The following is a 22,334-nucleotide window of genomic DNA, read 5'->3' as shown; positions in this document are numbered from 1 at the left end:
ATATTTTTATTTTATATTAACATATATATTTATTTTTTTTTCTTTAGGAAAAAGTGAACCTATAAAGGTAAGCATACATATAAAGCTGATTTTTTTTTCTTAGCTATTTTATTGAATATAAAATATTAATGAATATAAAATATTAAAAAACATAAAAACAGACAATACCAGTTGATAACTTCTTGCTATCTTATCACAAGCACCATCATCCATTCTAAGTAAGTGAAAGTTTGCATTTATAAGTTAACTTTGAAATTGTTGCCTTCTAAGCAACAGTTTTTTTAATTGCAACAAAGACCACTCTTTTTTGAATTTCCAGACTGAAGACAGAATGTGAAGGTTCTAGAATGTTTGTTTTTTATTCATATTGAAATATGTTTTTAAAATTGTTTTAAATATTAATAAAAAATAGGATTCCTTAAAACACTTAAAGAGATCATTTTACCCATAATGGCCTGATAAAATATAATGCTCTTTAGCAAGGAACCTATATTCCACATTAAACATTTTTCTATCAAATTTAGCATGTGGTCTAAATTTCCTCCAGCGTTGTTCCTGTTTCTTCTTGCTGGAGGCTGCCATTTTGCTGAAGCCCAGACCCCTTGAGCAGCAGTATATCTTTAGGCTATCAGCAGATCGGCCTCCACATTTCAGCACATTTTCGGGACAGTGCAGCAGAGAATGTGCAGAGCAGGGTGAGACAGTATTATTGGATTTTAACAGTATAGGCACTTATTTGTAATGTTTTACATAGATATGCCCTATAAGGGCCAGCCTAAATTGATCTCACAGGACTTTATTTTCTAACTAAAGTTCCACTTTAACCTGTCAGGGTCCAGATCTAAACATCTGCAGCGTCTGGCTGTAGCTCTTCTCGCTGTGCCACATGAGATGCTGGGTAACTCCCTGTCTGACCCTTTGGACAATCTTGCCTTGTCTCTTGTTTCTGGTGAACCTTAAACTCTTTGCTCCTCCCATGAACTTCCTGTTTGACAGATTATTGTCCACTCTCCAGCCGATACCTTGCTTCTTTCAGTATAGGCAGCAGCTTGTTTGCTGACTTTGCTTTTGCCTGATTCCTGGCTTGCTCTCCTCTTGGTAGAGCAATCTAGAGGACCGTGACCTGGTACTAACATGCAACTAAACCCATCTCCACCATCAGGAGCTCTGGTAAGTGCTTAGACCCTGTGCCTTGGGTAAGCCTTCATCATCTGTCAGGGTGACCTGCTTGTGTACTTATCCTGCTGGTCAGTGTGATCCTCTCTCCTGCTATAGCTACTGGTCTTTGAGCCTGACCCCCTTACTGTGATTTAACCTGGTCCCTAAATTTTAAAAACTTTCCTCAAACCCTTCTTGGCTGGAGGTTAGAATAGGTACCCATATGGAAGAAAAATGTATTTCCATTATATTTAGGGAAAAAATATTTTGAAATATATTGAATATGGCCAAAATTGTAGCATTTCAAATATATTTCCAATATATTTGGGAAAAACAAAAAATGTTTTTTTTAAAAATATATTTTAAATATATTTTTCTTCCATGTGGGTATCGACAGCCCTGGCTGTCAAATTTCAAGTTAACAAAAAAAAAAATCAAAATACTATTGATTTAGGAAAAACATTCATGACATACTGCAGCCTTGACCTTCTCCACCTATACAATTAGATAAAAATGTTTAGATCCTCCTAAAAGATTGTTAGTTTACTGAAAATGTACAAAAATGTACTCATAGACCTCTAAAGTGTATCTAAACTGAAAAACAAAAAATGTAATATGTTGTATATTGCACTATACTAGTCCTTAGTTGAAGTGCCTGCATTGTTACATTTTCATTTTCAAACAGTGAATTCTACTTCCTGTAAAAAAAACTCCAAGCAGTCCAAGGAATACCATATAGTATTTTATATATGAATTCATTGAAAAGCTGGTGAATTTTTATCAGATTCCTAAGGCTGCATGTACACATAGCTTATTATGACCGCCGGCCGAGGAAAAACTCAAAACGCAGCAAAATCAAACGGCTGGCGGTCAAAATGTTTCGAACCTGAACATGATTCTTTCACATTCAGGAGAGGGAGGTTAATCCTCCCCTAACCGCAGCAGCTCCTAAATATTCCTAAAAGCCTATGGGGTTGATTTACTAAAGGCAAATCAACTGTGCATTACAAATGCACTTGGAAGTGCAGTCGCTGTAGATCTGAGGGGAAGCTCTAAAATGAGGGGAGATTCTATTTTTTAATTTCCGTGCATGTCCCTCTAAGATCTACAGCGACTGCACTTTCAAATGCTTCCAAGTGCGCAGTAAATAAACCCCATAGGCTTTTATGGAGTTGTGTTTAGGAGCTTTGGCAAAAAAAAAAATAAAAAGGCCAAAAGTTCGTAAACTAAAGTTTGGAGCTGTAGTGTACATGAAACCTAAGTAATCAAGAGCTAGCAGTGCCAACCTGAACAAGTGTAACTGCTAAAAGAGAAAGTAGTGTGGCTCTAATGGCTACGCATGGAAGTGTGTATGTCAACATTTTGCTCTGTGTTCTCTGAGGGACACAGCAGACTATTGGGGTATATGCCCTGTCTCAAGGAGGTTAAAAATGAAATCTGAATGCTTGGCCCTTCCCACTACCTCTGCATAGACAGCCAACCTCGGTTTACCCTAGTGTTCAAGGATGAATGGGGAAGCTAGCTTTGCTAGTTCAAGAAAACTTTTTAATTTGTTTTTTCTAGGGTGGGGAAGGATTAGAACTGCCTTTCTGGTTTCTACTGCTATCCAGAGTTATGCTAGATTTTCCCTCACTTTCTGTCTCCATAACAATGGTTTTAGCAGGCAGGAAGTAAGGGAAAATCTTCAACAGGGACACAGACAGAAATACACTGCAATGGTAAAAGTGAAGAAGCAAAATGTGTATCTCTGCACAATGAATATAAAATAGATCCTAACAGTAATTTATTTTATTGGAAAATACTTTATATACAGAACCTACAGGAAAAATAATAGCAACCTTTGCTGATGCGGCATTCTAAAAACACTTACTGCAAAACAGACCAGGGTTCTGTACCTAATGGAAAAGTACACTTTTTAAAGAATAACCTTCAACATACAAATTTTATTGAATTGCTAATAGGATTCTTTGGAAAAAGCATGCCATTCTTACCATTTATATAACAAACATCCAACTACCTGATACATATCTTTGTACAGGGTGCCACTCACATCGCTCCACTTGTCAACCATCTAGCTCCATCGGATCTCAATCTAACCCTTTCGTCTATCAGAGTCCCTACTTTGAAACAATGCATAAGTAACCTTTTCTTGATCCTTTCTGAGAAGTAGGTCTCCTCAATGGACAGAGTATCCAAACAGCAGATCATGCTTTCTGGTGCTTCCAAATGACAAGGTGATCCCTCGACCTTGACTGTCATTTCTTCTCAAGGCAATGTCTTCTTTTCACATTAATGGGGACATCACTCTTCCACACTTTTACATTTCTTCTTTACATCTGAAGGAGATTGTTCTTCATTCTCTCAACATAGTGAAAGCAGTTAGGATTTAGCTGAATGACATTGCTGCTTTCTGCAAGATGGATTTGTCATACCTAAAGGTTTTCTGGCTTCTAGTGGGACTTTTGCACTGTGGATTCATTTGATAATTCAACAGGCGCATTTGACCAAGGGTATGGGTTCTCTTTTGCAATTCACCACCCATTCCAATAGATCATTAAGAACTTCATCCACTGTTAAGTATCAGGCTTCTATCTATCCGATGACCTACCACCTTGTTTTCAGTCCAAAACTTTGCCAAGTTTTATTGTGAGGATGTGGCATCCTCATCGGAGGTCTATTTTGCCCAAAAGATCTTGGAGGTCGCTATGCCATCATCTACAGCCTAACACTTACTGGTCATTGCACATCAGGCTAAAAAGCATTTCCCCTTCTCATGCTTTTGAATATCCCAGTGGTATGCTATGTCATATGCTATAGTATCTTCTATCCCCAATGAAAGGAAATTTTAAACTCACTGCAAAATCTTTTATTTTTTACAGTTGTTTATTGGGGGACAAGGCTCCAACCACATTATATTTTTATAGTTTTTAAGCTCATGCCTTTGTTAAATTTAAAAAAAGGCGTTTAAGGTTCATGGCTTGGAAGGTAATCTGCATTTGCCTTTTGACTGCTAACTACTCCTGAGGCTGGCCATCTGTACAGAAGACCAAGCCTTCATTTTCCTAGCGCCCAACCTCCAAGTGACAGGACATATACCTCCGTGGTCTATTTTGTTTTCCATTGAACTACTAAAGAAAGGAAAATTTTAGTGAGTGCAAAACTCTTTTATTTCAAATATTGTTTTAGATGACTGTTTAAAGTTTTATTTTAAAAGCTTTCCTTAGAGGCTGATTTTTAGGTAGTAATGATCAGTTCTCACATTCCAGCTGTATCTTGTGATAGATCTTGCGCAAAATGAAATTATTAATTTCAACTATGCTAAATGCCAGGAATACTTTGAATCATTAACTATCATTTACTATTTGTTTTTGTTTGTTCTTTACTAGGCTAATACGCTACCTGCTATTATAAGGTAAAATTCAATTTGAAACAATGGACAATTTTGTTTGGCCTTCAGATTCATTAATCATTTGTGTACTGCTGTATGATAGACCAGCGGCCCTTTATTTACCCAGTGCCATTTATGACTGGCACTGGATAAATAGCTGTTGGATGGCTGTGATTAGACAGCTGAGTACACAGAGACACTGTACCCGGCTGACCTGAGAAGCTGGGTACCATGTTAGTGCTTCTACCGTGCTGATCCCTCACTTTACAACAGGGAAAGGAGAGAAATCATTACTTATGAATAAGCACAGAATGAATGGATCAGCAGCTGCAACTGTTGATCTATTCATTCTGTTGCAGTGCCACAGGGATCTTTTTTAACCACTTAAGCCCCGGAAGATTTTACCCCCTTCCTGACCAGGGTTTTTTTTGCGATTTTTTACTGCGTGACTTTAACGGACAATCACGCGGTCGTGCGACGCTGTACCTAAACTAATTTGACGTCCTTTTTTTCCCACAAACAGAGCTTTCTTTTGGTGGTATTTGATCACCTGTGCAATTTTTTGATCATGCGCTATAAACAAAAAAAGAGCGTAAATTTTGCAAAAATAACAATATTTTTCACATTTTTTTTATATGAAATTCCCCCCAAAAAAATGTAAAAATCAAAATGTTTTAACATTTTCGGCCAATTTGTTTTATGCTACATATGTTTGGTATAAAAAATCGCAAAAAGCTTATTTTGATTGGTTTGCGCAAAAGTTATCGCGTTTAATAACAAAGGGAAAGATTTTTGTCATTTTTGGTGTTTTTTATTTAACGAGTAATGGCGGCGATCTGCGATTTTTTTTGCGGGACTGCGACATTGCGGCGGACAGATCGGACCCTTGACTGACATTTTTGACACTTTTGGGGTTACCAGTGACATTACTGCAGTAATCAGTGTTATACATATGCACTGTTACTGCAAAAATGACACTGGCAGGGAAGGGGTTAACTGTATTGGAGAGGGAGGGGTTAAGTGTGTCCTAGGGGCGTGTTTCTAACTGTGATTGGACATGGCTACTAGTGTAAAAACAGAGATAAACGGTCCTACATAGTAGAACCGTCCGATCTCCATTTTTACACAGGGGAGAATGACAGGCAGCTTGTTTACATTAGCTGCCTGCCTTTCTCCCTTCCCGGCGAACGATCGCGAGTGACCGGCGGGCCCGATGTCCGCCGGTCACACGCACTGACTTGTTAGGGAACGAGCCGGGCGGGCACGCGCCTCAGCGGGCACACGCCCGCCCGCTATTGGCTTACAAGCCAGTGACAGGCTAGTGACGTACCGGTACATCACTTTGCCTGCCCGGGGCTGACCGCCGCAGTATATGTACTTGCAGCGGTCGGCAAGTGGTTAAAACCTTTCCTGCTCCCCTCCTACTCATACTAGCTATAATGATGTCTCTAGTGATCTGTAAAATTAACCCTTTACCTCCATTAGCCTGCCTATATGAACCTTAGCCCCTTCATTTTTATCCTGCCCTTGTATGCTACCAGTACATTGACCCCTTCACTGCCTTTTTCCTGTGTGTGTGCCCTGTTTCATATGGGGAATTTTATACTATTCTGGCATTTTAATTTTATGGAAAGTAAGGAAAACAGTTTTTTCAAATGTTTTCCTTTTCTTTTTTCCTTTATACAGTATAGTAAACTCCCCGCCACCCCCCCCCCCAAACAAAAAAAACAAGAAACAAAAAAAAGAAAAAGCTGCAGTTATGAACTACCACTAAAAGACAGCTTTATCTAGCTAAAAATAAGTATAAAACTCCTCTTGGTACAGTTTTGCATGTCAGAGTAATTTGTGGGCAATCAGGCCGACCCTTGCACTACATAGTTGAAGGTAAATCTAAAGGAATTTGAACAACAAAAATTGTATAAAGTGTATCCAGCTTAAAGTCACACTCCAATAGAGAAGTACTGAAAATAATAAATGTTGTAAATATGAAAACACTTTTCCTAAACAATGACAGTCTGTAGAAAGATATTTGAAACTGTGTATAAAGCCAACATCTTTAAAAAGCTTTGATCTTTTTTAATTTTTTTTATTTTAATGTCTGTATCATGTCGGGAAAGATTTTCCTTCACATTCTGTCCCAGAGACACACATGTAGGTGAGAGAAAATCTCTCTAAAGCAAGGGTAACAGTGGTCATCAGAGCATGTGTCCATTTCCATTGGAGGTTTTCCCCATCACCTCTTTTTTCTCTGACAGCTCACAAAGTTGGGATTTCCTATCACTTTCTGTCCCAGAGGCAATGGTCATCACTAGAACAAAAAGAGAGGGTGACTTTCCCCAGCATGGACACAGACAACAAAACCACTCACAAAATGTTAGTCTATATTTTAAAACATTATTTTTCAAGTAATTGTAGCTCCCTCAAGGGTAGGTGCTAGGTAAAATGTAGTAGGTCTTGTCTGCTTATCAGCATGGCCATGATTTTCAGTTAGGCTGGCATGTGTTCCCAGGTGTGCCTGCTGAGTTGGGGAATCTCCCCAGTGTGTCTCAATAAGGGCTCTCATTGGGCGGTGGAGGAAACCTGACCAATAGCACACCATGGCTTGTATCCATCCTGGAAGGACAGATTCTGCCGCAGAGCATTCTGGGAGGGGGTTTTAGTCTGTGGGGAGCACATGACAGGTGGTCTTTGGCAGGAAGGTATGGCTGTCTCTCCTCCTGACAGGAAGCATCAGGTATCCCAGGTGGCTTGCCTGAGGGGGTACAGGGCCGAGTTGAGCTGCAGAGAGGATCCGGTGTGCCGAGGACCAGTGGAGCTGAGAGGGGATGAGTTTCAGGAAAGCATTCCCAGTTGTGAGTACTGCAAACTGCCCCTGGGGGTCTGCCTAGTGAGAGGGGACCACTCTGGAGAAGGTCAGAGGGATCCAGGAGCTAGCTAGCTAGCCGGTGCAAGAGCAAAGTAAAGGGGGTGCCAGTGTTGACCCTGAAGAGTAAAAGGGGGTGCCAGTGGTTGGGCCCTGAAGTGCACAGTGTACAGTGCAGTGTGTACAGTGTTAAGAGTTGCAGCAGCATTGCAAGAGGCTACCTCAGTCAGGGAGGATTGGAGGGAGCAGTGTCAAAGACTTTTGAGCTAACCAGAGTGTAAGAAGTCAGTTTTCGATACAGCTCAGCAAGTCAGTGATTTCAAGCGCCAGCAAGTGTTGGTCAGCATCCAGCCAGCATCAAGTCAGCGCTGAAAGGCATTTTTTTCTCAAGTGTCCCAATTTGTACCTAGTTGAGCCAGAGGAGTATCCCACTCATTCCCTTCTCCCATCCCCATATAAAATAAACAAAACAAACCAAAGATGCCGGACTGTTCATTGTCTCAAATCTCACACTTGGGCAAACAGGTTAAATGTGCTGTTGGTGTTACCAGTGACCATGGCAGACCCACATTAGGCCCAATGCCTGGAAATGCTGCTACATAATTATACTTGTATATTTATATACGTATATTTATAAGAGCTCAGTAACTACAGTGTTAATTACAGTTTACAATACATCAATCAAAGGTTGCTCTGCTCTTTGAAGTATGGACATGAAGGCATGGTTATTTTACACTCAGGTCATTCTGAGATAAGCTATGCCCATTTTTCAAGTTTATGTCAATGCAAAGGAGTGCCCAAAGAGGATTGATCAGATGACTGCAATTTCATTTTCATGGGAGTGTTAAACTAACACAAATGTTTTCAGGATTTTTCACACTGTTTTCTGTGTTAAATAAGATTTGACAAATTCCATGCCCGGGTAACAAATGTAGAACAGGGTAGTTACTTGTATGTACAGACTTACTACTTAGGCACCACTTTTGTATTAGAATGTTGCATATCTGTTACAGAAGAAACAAGTCGATGTAAAAAATAAATTCATGAATCCAAACAATTCACCAGTTGTTCATATTATATAAATATACAATATATTGAATTTGCTAGAATTTTATAATAAATATTTTTCTGTTAAGGTGAAAACAAGTTGAACAAATGTATTTGTAACCAACCCAGTGCATTTATTAACAAAAAAACTATATATATTTTCAGGCCACCATCATTAGTAAAACCAGACCCATTAAAAAAGCCTCCCTTGCCAGGCCAACCTTCCACTGTAAGATCAAACTTTCCAAGGTAAGTAGGAGCTTCAAATATATCTAGACTCCTAATGAAAAATTTCTAGTAGAGCCCAGTAAAAATATAGTACTGTGTGTAGATAAATAAAAAAGGAAATTTGTATACAGGGCATAAAGATAAGGTGCATTGTAAAGTTTGTTATATCCCCTATTCTACAGAATGTTAAATTCAGCCTTGAATTTAAAACAAAACATGTAATTGAAAGGTCATATCCAAAGGTTAAACGTGCTTTTAATCCTACAAAGCTAACTAGAAAATCGCAATACACAGTTTTTAATGTATGTTTCTCTCCTCTGGGATATTGTTGGGGAGGAGGGGGGAGTCATGATTCTGGTTACAAAACAGTTTCCCCCAAAAGTAGATAGACGCTACCTTATATATAAAAGAATGTGGATTTCAGGTTTTTGCTAATGGTTTTTAATGTTCTTCAACTTTGTAGGCAATTGGCGCACAGTGAACTGGTAGGTTGTGTTTGTGATTTTATATTTAAATGTATTTGTAATGCTTACAGAAGATTTATATATAGGGCTTGGTTCACACTACTGTGATGCGATTTAGATGTCATTTTCAGTTTGATTATGTAGTGTGACTCTGCATAGTCTGTGCCAAATCACACCAACGTTGCACAGGAACCTTTTTCAAAGTCTCACCGTGCTGAGCCGCATTGATGAGAATGGGCACCATTGAATATATGAACATATATATATATATATATATATATATATATATATATAAATATAATGTTGTCCCTTGTCATGTGACTCACATCAGAAGATGCCCTAGTGTGAACCAACAGTTAGTTTTTTCACATAAAATACAAGTTTTGCCCTGGATAGTCTATGTATTTGTTTACAACAACCAGTATAGAGACATGCAGCAGATTTCATTTTTTTTACACTTTCTAGTTTTAACAGTGAAGTGGTGTAGAATTATCATATTGCATTGCATGTAGTATCTACCTACTTTCCAGCAGCATGTCTGCTATGGTGTTTGGTCATGCACACTTCTAGGTTTTATCTTGGGTGTCACGACTGCAGCCAACCACACACATCCGTGTCAAGTATTCTGGGCACCAGTAATTCCCTTTTGTAAGTTTCCTTTTGATTACCCCAGAATATTGAACATCACCAAACCAAACTCTGCCTCTAAATGTTTAGAGCTGTGGAAAGATGATTTAGGAGGGAACAGCTAAGGCATGGAAAACCAGTAGAGACAGTGTAAAACCCAGCATTAAAGTAGGAGTGTGTTTGAATGCATGAAGTATAAATTGGCATAGAGGAGAACAAAGGATGGTCACTGCAGTAAGTGAGCATGCTGAGAATTGTAATACTTTTTATTCTACGGGGGGTGAAGAAATATTACAAAGAGGAGAGGGACCAGTGTGACATGCTAGTGCATACTGTATACAGTGGGTACGGAAAGTATTCAGACCGCCTTACATTTTTCACTCTTTGTTATATTGCAGCCATTTGCTAAAATCATTTAAGTTGATTCTTCTTCCTCATGAATGTACACATAGCACCCCATACTGACAGAAAAACACAGAATTGTTGACATTGTTGCAGATTTATTAAAAAAGAAAAACTGAAATATCACATGGTCCTAAGTATTCAGACCCTTTGCTCAGTATTTAGTAGAAGCCCCCTTTTGATCTAATACAGCCAGGAGTCTTTTTGGGAAAGATGCAACAAGTCTTTCACACCTGGATTTGGGGATCCTCTGCCATTCCTCCTTGCAGATCCTCTCCAGTTCTGTCAGGTTGGATGGTAAACGTTGGTGGACAGCCATTTTTAGGTCTCTCCAGAGATGCTCAATGGGGTTTAAGTCAGGGCTCTGGCTGGGCCATTCAAGAACAGTCACGGAGTTGTTGTGAAGCCACTCCTTTGTTATTTTAGCTGTGTGCTTAGGGTCATTGTCTTGTTGGAAGGTAAACCTTCGGCCCAGTCTGAGGTCCAGAGCACTCTGGAGAAGGTTTTTGTCCAGGATATCCCTGTACTTGGCCGCATTCATCTTTCCCTCGATTGCAACCAGTCGTCCTGTCCCTGCAGCTGAAAAACACCCCCACAGCATGATGCTGCCACCACCATGCTTCACTGTTGGGACTGTATTGGACAGGTGATGTGCAGTGCCTGTTTTTCTCCACACATACCGCTTAGATTTAAGGCCAAAAAGTTATATTTTGGTCTCATCAGACCAGAGAATCTTATTTCTCACCATCTTGGAGTCCTTCAGGTGTTTTTTAGCAAACTCCATGCGGGCTTTCATGTGTCTTACACTGAGGAGAGGCTTCCGTCGGGCCACTCTGCCATAAAGTCCCGACTGGTGGAGGGCTGCAGTGATGGTTGACTTTCTACAACTTTCTCCCATCCCCTGACTGCATCTCTGGAGCTCAGCCACAGTGATCTTTGGGTTCTTCTTTACCTCTCTCACCAAGGCTCTTCTCCCCCGATAGCTCAGTTTGGCCAGACGGCCAGCTCTAGGAAGGGTTCTGGTCATCCCAAACATCTTCCATTTGAGGATTATGGAGGCCACTGTGCTCTTAGGAACCTTAAGTGCAGCAGAAATCTTTTTGTAACCATGGCCAGATCTGTGCCTTGCCACAATTCTGTCTCTGAGCTCTTCAGGCAGTTCCTTTGACCTCATGATTCTCATTTGCTCTGACATGCATTGTGATCTGGAAGGTCTTATATAGACAGGTGTGTGGCTTTCCTAATCAAGTCCAATCAGTATAATCAAACACAGCTGGACTCAAATGAAGGTGTAGAACCATCTCAAGGATGATCAGAAGAAATGGAAAGCACATGAGTTAAATATATGAGTGTCACAGCAAAGGGTCTGAATACTTAGGACCATGTGATATTTCAGTTTTTCTTTTTTAATAAATCTGCAACAATGTCAACAATTCTGTGTTTTTCTGTCAGTATGGGGTGCTATGTGTACATTCATGAGGAAGAAGAATGAACCTAAATGATTTTAGCAAATGGCTGCAATATAACAAAGAGTGAAAAATTTAAGGGGGTCTGAATACTTTCCGCACCCACTGTATCTACAGAATTCAGACATTAATTTCACACTGTATAACTAAATAAATAATTGCCCAAACGTGTTATTGGGTTTGACTGTGTAGAAGCTCACGACGATTATACTGTCAAAGAGCATCAGTGTAGCCATATTGTTGGAGACAAATGCTGACTATCTTCAGTACTGCTGTGCATGGTGGGACATGAGTAGCATAATGTACAGGGTATTGTTCTTGTGCAGGCATGGTGCAGGGCATTTATTTTGCTATATGTTGTGATGAAACTATTTTAACAACACCATACACAATTTTACTCTCCCTATACCCGTCTGTGCATCAATAAACGTTATCACGTTGGGTGCAAAATTTACTATTAACAGGAATGAATTTAGGAAGGCTGTCAATACATGGATTTTACGAAGTATTAACACTTCACAGGAATTCTGCAGTTCATCGGTCATAATGCCTCCAAGCATGCACAAAAAATTAGTGGACAATGCTTCCTAAAATAGCATAGTAGTTATTGGTGGCAAAGATCACACAAACAGCATCACTTAGGAGCACATAAAAATACATTTTTTTCCATTGATTAGCATATATGTTGCAAAAGCCTCTCTAGCATCAAGGACATGAGTCATAGCTAGCTTAATTGAAAAATAAAGTATAACCATTAAAAAAAATTAACAAAATAATTTGGAGAAAAAAATGTACTTTATATTCTGAGTAGCTTCGAGGAAAATGGCTGACATTTGATTCAGAGTTCGGCAAATTGGTCAAAAAAGTTTACTAAAAGCAAATAAAAGGACATTTAATTGAACTCAATATGATGTAATGGCACTTGGGGTTTCTTGGGGTTGTTTGGCAAGTTTTTTTTCTGAACAATTAGCTTAGGAAGCCAGGCACTGCTGTGGGGGACCTTTGTCCAAAGTGTACAGCCAGAGGAGGGGCCTTTTCATAAAGCCCAGAAACTGAATACATACAAATTCTTTAAACAGAGTTGGTGGATGCCTTAAAGCTTTATGTGGTTTTTTCAGAACCGGTCAGGTTTTCAATGCTTCTCAGTTTCAGCAGCAATATATTTTTGGCTGTTAATATATTTACAATGAATTTTGTTTACATACAGCAGCACCTTACATCATGTAGAGGAACTTATCTCTCCATGTAGCCGCTGAATGCCCACTGCTCCCCATGTAGCCACTGAATGCACGCTTCTCCTCCCTCCCGCAGTCATTCAGCAACTGCAGGAGGGAAATAGAGGGCATTCCTCTACATGACGCTTCTGCTGCCTCCCTATTCATGTCCTGCTGCCCCAGGCCTCTGTGTGCTTTCCTGCTCCCCCCCCCCCCCCGCAGCACTGCTGGGCTTCCCTCTCATACCTCCCACCAGGTGCTGCTGGGGATCTTTCAGGTTTGAGAGCGGGGAAGGGGCAGGTAAATGTGTAATTTACCGGCCCCCTTTCTTTTCTTAATAAATGATCGGTACTGATCACTGACTCGTATTTTTTAAGTTTTTTTTTTATTATTATTTATTCATAGCTGAGACATAGTAAACTGTGTTTACTATGCTTCAGTTTATGAATGAACGGAAAGCTCTGTACAGAGCTATTCCTGTCCATTCATTCTGTGCAGCTGATGCTTCAGAGAAAAGCACTGATGAATCTGTCCTCAGTCCCTTTCTGTTTCCCAAAAGTGAGGAATCAGGGATTTAAACCCCTGATATTTAACCAAAGACCTCCAAAGGGGAGCCAAAAGAATATGTAAAAAATAAGCAAAAATGAAATTGTAAAAAAAAAATACAAGAAGATAAAATAGTAAAAAAAAATTACTGCCACCAGTGGCGGAACTATCAGGGTTGTAAAGGTCATTAGCGTAAGCCAGATTGTAGGTAGTCAAGAAGGTTGTTATGAGGTAGCAACTTATATTGTTGTGAACAAGGTGTTCAAGAAGCTTGGAGGAAGCAGACATAGGAAATAGGAGCAGAAATATGAGTCTTAAGTTGTTCAAACAGATGGAGTCCAGTAGGGTTTTTTTTAAGTATGGGGGTAACCAGGGAATGTTTGAGAGGGGAGGGAAAGGTGCCGGCTGAGAGGGAGAGATCGAATATGTGGATTATGAAGTGTAGGAAAGAGCAGGAAGGTTGCCATAGTTGAGGTCAGAGGGTCCAGGGGATAAGTGTTTCAGGTGGGACTCAGCAAGGAGTTTGACAACATCCTCAGTGGTAAAAAGGTCAAAGGAGGAAAGTACTGACTGTGTTGTTGGACTTGGTATGTTGGTTGGAGGAAGAAGCTGAATATTGGATTACAAATTGTATCAATCTTGATTATAAATTGATGCACAATCTGCAGGGCTGATACTCCTGGGTCACTAATCTCAAACGGAAAAAATACAGCATGCTCCCTACTTCTGTCACCCCTGGCAAGATCAGACAGACCCAAAGCTAAAGAATGAAAACAAACTGCACTTATCCCTTTTGACTTTTTGAGCTAAGATGCATACTTAGCTTGATCCAAGAGCTCTGGCTTCCAGTGCTTGTTTACTTCAAACCCCCTTTATATTTGACAAATTGTCCCCAGCCAGTATCCCCTGACTTAATGCATAGATACAGCAATTTTCTTTTCTTGGACATAATGGAACCAATACTATTAACCTTAGCCAAAAGGCCAAAGCGACTCTCTATGTCACATATGTCAAACACAAGGCTGTGGGCCGAACCTGGCCATCTGGGCCATTTCATGTCCTCTCCTGCAGCCGCTGCACCCTCTTCATCTCTGCCCCCACCTTGTCTCAGCAATCGGCAGCAGAGAGGAGTACAAAACTACTCTGCCAGATCCTGTGCTTTTCTGTGCAGCCGCAGGAAGGGTCCTGCAATTGGCAGCAGAGAGGAGGACAGAACTTTTCCTACAGATCCTGCACCTCTCTGTGCAGCCACAGCATCCCCTTGTCTCTGCCCCCTCTGATCCCAGCATTCAGTAGACTCAGGCAGCTGACTCCCACCCTCCTCTGGTCCTCCTCCAGAACCGCACTTTTTGCTTCCCAGCTCCTACCCCAGTTTCTTCCAGGTAGCAGGTAAGATGGGGTGCACTGTAATGTAAGGGAGGTTTGGGAACGCTTGACTTCTGATGGTGGGGGCTCTTGACATTTGATGTAATGAGGGGTGGGGTGCTCTGGACATCTAGACTTTCAGATACAACTGTCCCTTTGAGGAAAACCATAATGCTGATGTGGCCTGCAATGAAATTGAGTTTGACACTCCTGCTCTATGCAGACTGGTTCCTGGCGCAAGATAATTTAATAATTATCTACCTGTGCCCAAGTGTTTGTGATATCATTTACAGTACCTGCTAATCAAGTGCTTTCCTATTTTTTGCCCATTGGTTCCTGTTACTGACCCTCGCTACGCTACTGGGTCTCTATACTGTATACTCTCTACTGTCTGTCCAGATCTTTGCTACCTTTAATGGATACCCCTCCTGCCTGCTACCTATCTTGCCCTTTGCTACATTCACAGATCATGCCTGATGCCAGTCCTGACTCCTCCAGAGTTGCTCCCATCTTGTTTCTCCCTTACCTTGTGTCAGCTAGCAACATTCTGCAGCCAGAGTATATACCGTAGTCTTGTGTATTAGATCCTGGTGGCACCCTGGTACCATTAGGCCTGCTTGTCTTAAAGCCAGGGGGGCTGCTGAAGGTGAATTTACACTATTTACTCTAACTAGAGTGTCTGGACTTTACATCATCACATGCCAGAAACCCTTCCCAGGTAGATCCTCCTAAGACACAGCTATTCGCTTAGCAAGCACAATGTACAGGAATATTGAAAATGGCAATGGTAGACACTCACTCTGGTTGAGCTGGATGGACTGCTGTTTTTATTTAACCTTAACTATGTAATCATAGGTGTGTGCAGCCTATTGCATTAGGATGTGCACCCTAAAGCTCAAACACTTGTTCATGTGTGTATGTACTGTGTGTGTGTATATATATATATATATATATATATATATATATATATATATACACACAATATACTGTATATATTACACTATATTTGGTGTCAGTAGAGCAGTGGACATGTCAGTAGGGTAGTGGACAGTCAGTAGGGCAGTGGATGGTGTCAGCAGTTTTTTTTTCTTTTTTTAATTCGTTTTTACATTACTATTTTTTATTTTGTTTACAATTTCTTTAAGAGTCCCATTGAAAGGGTGGGGAGGTTAAACAGACCCCTGCTGTCTCATTTTTGAGACAGTGAAAGGGACAGAGGACAGAGATTCCCTAGTCTCTTTCCCAACCTCAGCTGCACTGGACAGTGAATAAATGGGAAGTGCTCTGTGCTGAGCAGCTTTCTGTTCATTCACAAACTGAAGCATATTAAATACAGTAATAGAAAATCCACAATGGGACAAACAGGGGAATTGGGACTATACAATACCCAAGAGTGTAGACTGGAAATAAAAAATTAAAACAAAGGCAAAAAGAGGAAAAATGATATCAATCTATATAAAAAAAAAAAAATACAAATTGTATTCAAACACAGTTTAAGACACCTCAAACAAGGAACCATTGATTGGTAAACATTTAAAACAATTGGATCACATAGGGTACCAGAACGGCACAGATAACCCAGGGTGAACCCTAATACATGAGGAATGAAGCTGACATTGTGGACAGGAAGACCCAGATGCATTTCAACATAAAGTCTTCTTCATGAGGTAGGAATGTCCACTCATCGGAAATGTCTAAAACAGATATTTAAAAAAATAACTATACATACATATAAACAGTAGAATCAAAGGATTAAAGCAAAGTCCAGAACCCCAAATAAAAATACTCACACTTGACAAATCAAGCAAATCAATGCCTGTGCACATGGAGAAAAACCAACTGTGTGTCAGGGGCTCAGAAGGGGTACCCCATGGATAATCCTAGAAGTCCCAAAAGACTGCACAATGGATAAATTGGCAGAAGGGAAAAGGGGATTCCTAAAAGGATAGAAAGGAAAATAATAAAAAAGTATTAATGTAATGTGTCCATGTAGTTTTAGTATAACTAAATGATCTATAAGTACCGTCAAAGATTTGGAAGGGGAATTCCTATCCAAGGTCCCAAGTGTCTCCAAAAAAGGCCAAGCATCAGCCAAAAAAGGACCACAACCTGTACAGAGATTTTTTTTCAAATTATTTTAGGGTTAGAGAAAAAAAATAAAAAACCCATACCTATGAATAATCAAAGTCACAGAGAATGAATATAGGTCTTCCCCCAATCAGGAAATAATGAGACTAGTGTCCTCAGAGCATGTATATATGTCTAGGTTAAAGAAGCACATGGTGAAGGAATGCCAATCCTAACATCAGAGTAGTTTAACACACCTGTAAGTAGAATTTCCCAATCTGCTACACGAAGACACCGGGTCTCTATGTATCCCCCGCCAACACCTACTTGTCCTGGCGCCTGGCACTGGAGTAAACAGCATGCGCAGGTGCAACCGAGACCAAAAAAACTTCGGGAAACGGAAGTGACAAAGCCCCCATAATGGAGCCTGGAAGGCGGAAGTGGAGAATGGGGCCAACATGTTTAGAAGTAGGAGTCACAATAGCTGTAGACAGCAAATGACTCCCAGGTGCATAGAAAAAGACTAGAGGCTAGCTCTGTCCGCTGCTAAGGTGCCCCTCCTGAAGGAGGGGCTACACGTGCCGGGTGCAGTCAGGGGGACACAAGTAAACCCCAAAGAGGACCAGCTAATGAGTAAAAGACACACAGTTGTCACAAAATATGAACAAAGTACATAAATATATTTAAAGTAAGGCTCCTTTCACACGGCCGCTCCGTGTGAAAGGTCCGCTGCGGGACTTTTTTTTTTTTTCCACGGAGCGGATGACATTTCTGTCATCCGCTCCGTGTGCCCGCATATCATCCCATCCGTTTGCGGATGATATGCGGACATAATGTAAGTAAATGGCACTGCGGATGTCAGCGGATGACACCGCTGACATCCGATTTTCCTTCATTTCCGTTTTTTACACGGAAGGAAAAATAGGGTTCTGTTCCATTCGAAAAAACGGAACAGAACTGAAAGGAAGAAAATCGGGTGTCAGCGGATGGTATTCCGCTGACATCCGCAATGCCATTCACTTACATTATGTCCGCAAATCATCCACAAACGGATGGGATGATTTGCGGACACACGGAGCGGCCGTGTGAAAGGACCCTATGACTCCATAATAATATAACAAACCAGTATTGTTGGCAAAAATTATTAAATACAGTTTATTATGCTACAGTCATGAATGGACAAAGAAGCAATCAGTACCAATCACTCACTGTGTTCATTCAGAAAAGGAAGGGGTCGATAAATACATTTACTGGCCACTTCCCTGCTACCCATCCTGAAAAGATGGGGACAGGGCCCAGGGGAACACACAGGGGGGCTTCGGGAACAGAATAAAGAGGGACAGAAGAGGCATGGGGGAGGAGGAGAAGCAGAAGCAGATTGGTTCCACCAGATTAGGATGTGCCTAGCACACCTGGCACACTCCTTGTGCATGCCTATGTATGTATGTATGTATGTATGTAACTATGTCATCTGTTGAGTTTAAGGCCTCTTACTCAGGAAATCACTCCAAAGGATGGCCCCTGTTCCCACACACTCTTCACACACTGAACCAAAACCCAAGACCCACCTCCCAGATAATTTTTCTGGAAACTGCAAAGACTTTTCCAATTTTCATGGACATCATGGACCAAGAATCATTTTTTATCTGCTCAATGTGTTCCCCAAGCTTGAACTTTCAGTTTTTTGTCATCTGATTCTGTCTTAAAATCTGTTGATGTCTTCAATGCTTTGGCCCTGCTATATGATGACCCAGACTGGAAGCATATCTCAGGGCAAAGCAAATGTTCAGCTTAGCATTACTCCTCTGAATTCTGGCGCTGGGTACCAGATGCTTGCTGGAATGACCTGACTCTCCATAGCCAATTCAGTCTGGGTTATTTAGACAGCATTTCTAAAGACCGTTTTTAATTCTTCACCTGCTTTATTTTCACTTTGCTTTGGAAACTGCAGCTTGGCATTGCATGTTGAACTTAGTCTGAGCTGCAGTGTCTTTTCAGTCCACTTAACACCACTTTTTGTCTTTTCTGGATTCAGGCACTACCAGTAACTTCATAAATCTAGCCTTGTGTCAGCTCTCTCAGATCCATCTTCTCTTGGTGGAGAGTCGATTTCCCTTTGTTATCATTCATAATTCTCTGTTGTCATTGACTAGTCACCCTACAAATCCCCAACCTCACCCTTAAATTTGAAACTCTGCATAATTAAAAAGAAATAATGTAATGTCCAGCCTACCCCTTGATCCTGGACTACCTGTGACTGCAATGTAACACTTCATTAATTGACTAGGTACTTAGTGACAACCTACTGTAGTCTCGCCTTGAATACTGCCTGCAGAAGTACACACTAGTCACTTCTGTGAGCACCAGTACTCTTCCTGTCTGCTACTCCAATTTTTCAGATTACTTCTATGAATAAGCAGCCACTGTTTTGCCTACTTACAGACCTTACAACTGTCCCATTAATCTTGTGTCAGGTACTACTCTGTCTATGAGATGTGCGTACTCCCTTTCTGAGCCAGAGTGTCATAATCACCTGTTCCACACTCCAGGGCTGGTCTGCTCCCCTCCATGAGACTGTTAGTGTGTAGCCACTTTGCGGCCACTGGCACCTTTGCCAATCAGTAGTCAGACTTTGTCTCTGCCTTTGAGCAATGTGTCTCCACACTACCTGCTAAGCTCGCTCAGTGCTTCCTAGTGACTTTCTAAGTGTGTCTCCAGTAAACCTCTGTGGCCTCTGCATGCCCAGTGTTGCTATTTCCAGCAGCCCTCTGTGGTTCTATGTTTATTGCAGCCGGATTCCAATGATACAAAGGATTGTGGACTCCAGGAAAATTGGAAACTACCTTTAGTGTCTTATCCATTAGAAAGGCTATGTACCTGAGGAGCATTCCTTTGTTCCAGCCTTGTCTGTTTATGCTAAACAGTTGGTAGGAAAGTTTTTTTACTAGTCTCCTTCAAAGAAAATAAACCTGAAGACCCCTCCTCAAGAGGAAGGTAATGTTAAGATGCCTACATACTTGCCCGTCTGCCAGTTGCCCCACTGTCTGGTTCTTGCTCTACCAAGAGACTCAGCTAGCTTCTCTGTTGCTAAGCACAAGGAAGCAACCTTTCAGTCCTACACAGTGTTTGCTCATTGCTGGCCTGTACGTTTCACATTCAGCTGGTAACATGCCTCCCAGACCCAAGATTGTTCCCTTTAAACATTATCTACCTGTTCCCCAGTGTTTGTGATACCTTACTGCTGAACAAGTGTGTCTGTATTCTTTGCCTGTTTGTTCCTTCTACTGACCTTTGCTTCATTACTGGATCCCTCTACTGTCTGCTGCTTGTCCTGACCTTTCCTACAAAATACATCCTTTAATATTCTGCTTTGTGCTCCTTTAATGTTTAATTCTATGTCAGATCCTATAAATCTGTACATATTAAAACAATTCAGGGAGTTACAAATTTGATCATTTATCAGATTAGTTGGTTTCCTAGAAATAAAAACAAAGGCATGAAAAGTTGTTTAGACAGAAGCCTGACTTTTTTGACTTTTTGATACTACTGTACAATGTGTGACATTTGTAATGAATTAACAATAATTAATATTATTTAAACAATTCAAGTTTCACAATACAATTACATAATATTTTTTGTTTGCAGGGTGAAGAAGATGGTACGTGAAAATCACTATATTATATATATATTTATATATACATATATATATTTATATATTTTTATTTATGTCAGTGTTTAATGTTTTGTATAAATCTTTGTAAAGACAAAAAGGTAAGATGTTTCTCTAATAGTTTCCTTTAAAAATTGTATTTGCTGTTAAACAAATCAGTTTACAAATGTTGAAAGTGGTTTAGATTTTGATCTATGGGTCTAAACACACAGAGGCAGAGCAACATTTATTTTGAAAACCCACAACTTTTGGCAACCACAGCATTTTATGAAGAAAGATTTATTGTTGAATCAAATCCAATATAGTTTACCAGATCACTGATAAATATTATATTTGTAGTTATGCTTAAAATTATTGGCATTTCTGACATTTTTCAGTCCTAAACGTCTCAGAAAAAAAGGCTTTCAATACCACAAATCTCAATGAAAAATGTTAGAAAGTTCAGAAAGGTAAAAACAAGTAAAACCACTTGCCGACCAGGTTGGCTCTATTGTGTGAAACAACGTACCTGTACGTCATTTTGTTCAATAGCCACTAGATGGTGCAATCGCGCCGCCGGAGCCCCGATCGCGCCGTGATTGGCTAGCGGGCATGTCAATCAGCAGGTCGGGGGAAACCCCATATCCACTGGCCAGCCACGATCATCCCCGGGAGAGGCAGAACGGCGATCTGCCTATATAAACCATTTTGGAAGGGGACAAGATGAAGATCTTATGTTCTTGATAAGCAGGAACCACAATCTCTGTCTTCCCCCAATCAGTGCAACCCCCCACAGTTAGTAAGCACCCCCTTGGGGCACACTTAACCATTTGATCACCCCTGATGTTAACTCCTTCCCTGCCAGTGTCATTAGTGCAGTGACAGTGTATTTTTTCGTTGCAATAATGTCACTGGTCCCCAAAAAGTGTCAAAAGTGTCAGTTAGACTTCCGATTTGTCCGCCACAATGTCGAAGTCCTGCTAAAAATCACAGATCGCCACCATTACAAGTAAAATAAATATATAAAAATTATTCCATAACAATGTATCGTTTGTAGACGCTATAACTTTTGCGCAAACCACATATTGAGACTTTTTTTTCCCAAAAATATGTAGCAGAATACATATTGGCCTAAAGTGATGAAAAAATTGACAGAAAGTAAAAAATATTGTGGTTTTTTTTTCAAAATTGACGCTTTTTTTTGTTTATAGCGCAAAAAAAATTAAAACCACAAAGGTGATAAAATACTACCAAAAGAAAACTCTATGTGTGGGAAAAAAGGATACAAATTTTATTTGGATACAGCGTCGCACAACCACGCAATTGTCAGTTAAAATAACGCAGTGCCGTATCGCAAAAAATGGCCTGGTCATTAAGGGGTTAAAACCTTCTGGTCCAAAAGTGGTTAATGTGACCCCTTGTGTGAGATTTGCTTCATTACTGTCCCTCAAAATCAAATTTCCTCATTTACAGGCAAGATTCTGTATAGGTTTAATTGCCACCAAGCAATTCTAATGGGGCAACACATGTGAAACTTCATTTGAGCTTTTGGTTTAGAAGCTTCAAAAATGACATTGCATTTTGTTTTTAAGTCTGTTCTACAAGGACATCCAGATCCACCTCATTACTGATTAATGCAATTTTAGGACCCAAAAGTTCTTGATTTTACATTAATCTACATTAATCCTCATTTGTAATGTAGTTGCTCAATAAATCATTTAGGTGAGCTTTTAAGGCGGTTGTAAAAATATACATCTATTTTTAAAAAATCCTCCCCCCTGTCCCATAGCAAACTGCTTGCTATGAGGGGCACGTGTGTGGGCTCAATCCTAAGCCGTGCATATCCATAG

The 22,334-nt window shown here is 40.4% G+C and overlaps 1 protein-coding gene across 1 annotated transcript in view; it reads left to right on the top strand.

Annotated features, from left to right (window-relative positions):
• The window catches only part of LCP2 (lymphocyte cytosolic protein 2), a 325,994-nt gene that overhangs the window by 227,526 nt on the left and 76,134 nt on the right, over positions 1-22,334 (top strand). Inside the window, exons 11-15 of the mRNA XM_082256323.1 lie at positions 48-67; positions 4,545-4,570; positions 8,622-8,705; positions 9,148-9,169; positions 20,481-20,493. Of these exons, the coding sequence (XP_082112449.1) occupies positions 48-67; positions 4,545-4,570; positions 8,622-8,705; positions 9,148-9,169; positions 20,481-20,493 (165 nt within the window). The remainder of the gene's footprint in view (positions 1-47; positions 68-4,544; positions 4,571-8,621; positions 8,706-9,147; positions 9,170-20,480; positions 20,494-22,334) is intronic.

The sequence above is a fragment of the Pelophylax lessonae genome (assembly GCF_965119305.1).
Source record: "Pelophylax lessonae genome assembly, chromosome: 4".
Classification (NCBI taxonomy): Eukaryota; Metazoa; Chordata; class Amphibia; order Anura; family Ranidae; genus Pelophylax; species Pelophylax lessonae.
Note: the sequence above shows the minus strand (reverse complement) of the source record. Positions and strands in the feature narration are given on the sequence as shown.